Genomic DNA, 1,350 nt, shown 5'->3' on the forward strand with positions numbered 1-1,350 from the left:
CTCAAACCTGGGTAATAATAGCACAGAAGAAATGACCACATTGTAAATATCAGTCAGATGATAGCACTACGAAATGAAAATCTTGTTCAGAATTCACTCTAAAATGGTTGTATGAGAAGCTATGCTACAACAGTCCCTCCCGCGATACTTATAGAACAGTCCCGCAAGGAGGTCACATGACTAGTGCCCGCCATTTTGAATTGCCATAGTTAAAGTATGGTAGTATCGTCGCCGTACATTTTGACCAAAAACAGGGACTTAAAATGCTTGTAAAGCATGGAAACTCCGTACACATCAATGGGACACCATCTTGAACATGTTTGTGGCGGTAGGTTTAGGTGTCGTTGCGCGACGGCCGATATTTTTGTGGATATAGTGGGCATTCGCTAAAAAGACATTTTGCTGGGCGTTCGCTAAAAAGACCATCGAGAATCGAAAACTTTGATTTATGTCACTTCTGGTCAATGGATTGACTTGAAACTCAGGATTAATACATGGGAGCACAACGTGGACATATTCCAAACAAAAAAAATGAGATTCGTGCAGCGCGGACTTCTCTAGAGTGGGCGTTTGTGGGCATTCGCTAAAAAGACCCTCCCCTTATGCAGTGGTAGGTAATACAGATTTCTGCTTGTTTGCATACGTACTTGTAAAACAAACAAACAAACAAACAAACTTGTGTGACTTGATTCGTTCAAACAAAATTACTGTAATGACTGATATGTGAACATACTTTGCATGTATACATGTTACGTACCTGTTAACCACATACGATTGGCCGAGATCCACCCACCAGGTGGGGTTATCCTCTTGCTTAGTGTGCGTGCAGCTTCTGGACGCCCAGTAGGGGGAGCCATTTCCGTCAACGGCCCGGCTGGCAGCCCCACCGTCTGCATACGTGCTGCTTTGGAACGCTGGCTTCCCCAAGGCGACACTGGGACCTACCACAGGTGAGAGGTTTGTCATCAGCACTGTCAGTTTTACAAACTTCGATGATGCAAATGGACGACGTGTGTTACTCTCACTGGTATAAAAAAGTATCAACTGCGAAAATGTATGCAAATCTGTTACTCTTACAACATTGGGATATTTTCAATTTTCATATTTTATGTTCAACGGGCTTCGAGGGGGTAAATCAATGAATTGTAAAGTGCTTGCATGTGTATTCAGAAAAAAAATTCCTTCAGTCATAAATCATTGCCTTGATGATGACACGAAGAAACAACCACATTTGTCAGCTTCCCTCACCTGTATCTTCTTCCGTCCACACCGTGCGCCCGACTAGGAACACCAGCCACAAGGTCAGTAGGAGTCTGGCGGCCATCTTTCACCTGGTGACTAAAATAGATC

The 1,350-nt window shown here is 43.6% G+C and overlaps 1 protein-coding gene across 1 annotated transcript in view; it reads right to left on the bottom strand.

Moving 5' to 3' along the window:
• The window catches only part of LOC118410973 (fucolectin-like), an 8,881-nt gene extending 7,532 nt beyond the window's left edge, over positions 1-1,349 (bottom strand). The window contains exons 1-2 of the mRNA XM_035812961.1: positions 1,249-1,349; positions 758-941 (exon numbers count right to left, since the gene is read on the bottom strand). Of these exons, the coding sequence (XP_035668854.1) occupies positions 758-941; positions 1,249-1,324 (260 nt within the window). The 5' untranslated portion in view covers positions 1,325-1,349. The remainder of the gene's footprint in view (positions 1-757; positions 942-1,248) is intronic.
• Position 1,350: the final 1 nt, after the last annotated feature.

The sequence above is a fragment of the Branchiostoma floridae genome, chromosome 3, assembly GCF_000003815.2.
Source record: "Branchiostoma floridae strain S238N-H82 chromosome 3, Bfl_VNyyK, whole genome shotgun sequence".
Classification (NCBI taxonomy): domain Eukaryota; kingdom Metazoa; phylum Chordata; class Leptocardii; order Amphioxiformes; family Branchiostomatidae; genus Branchiostoma; species Branchiostoma floridae.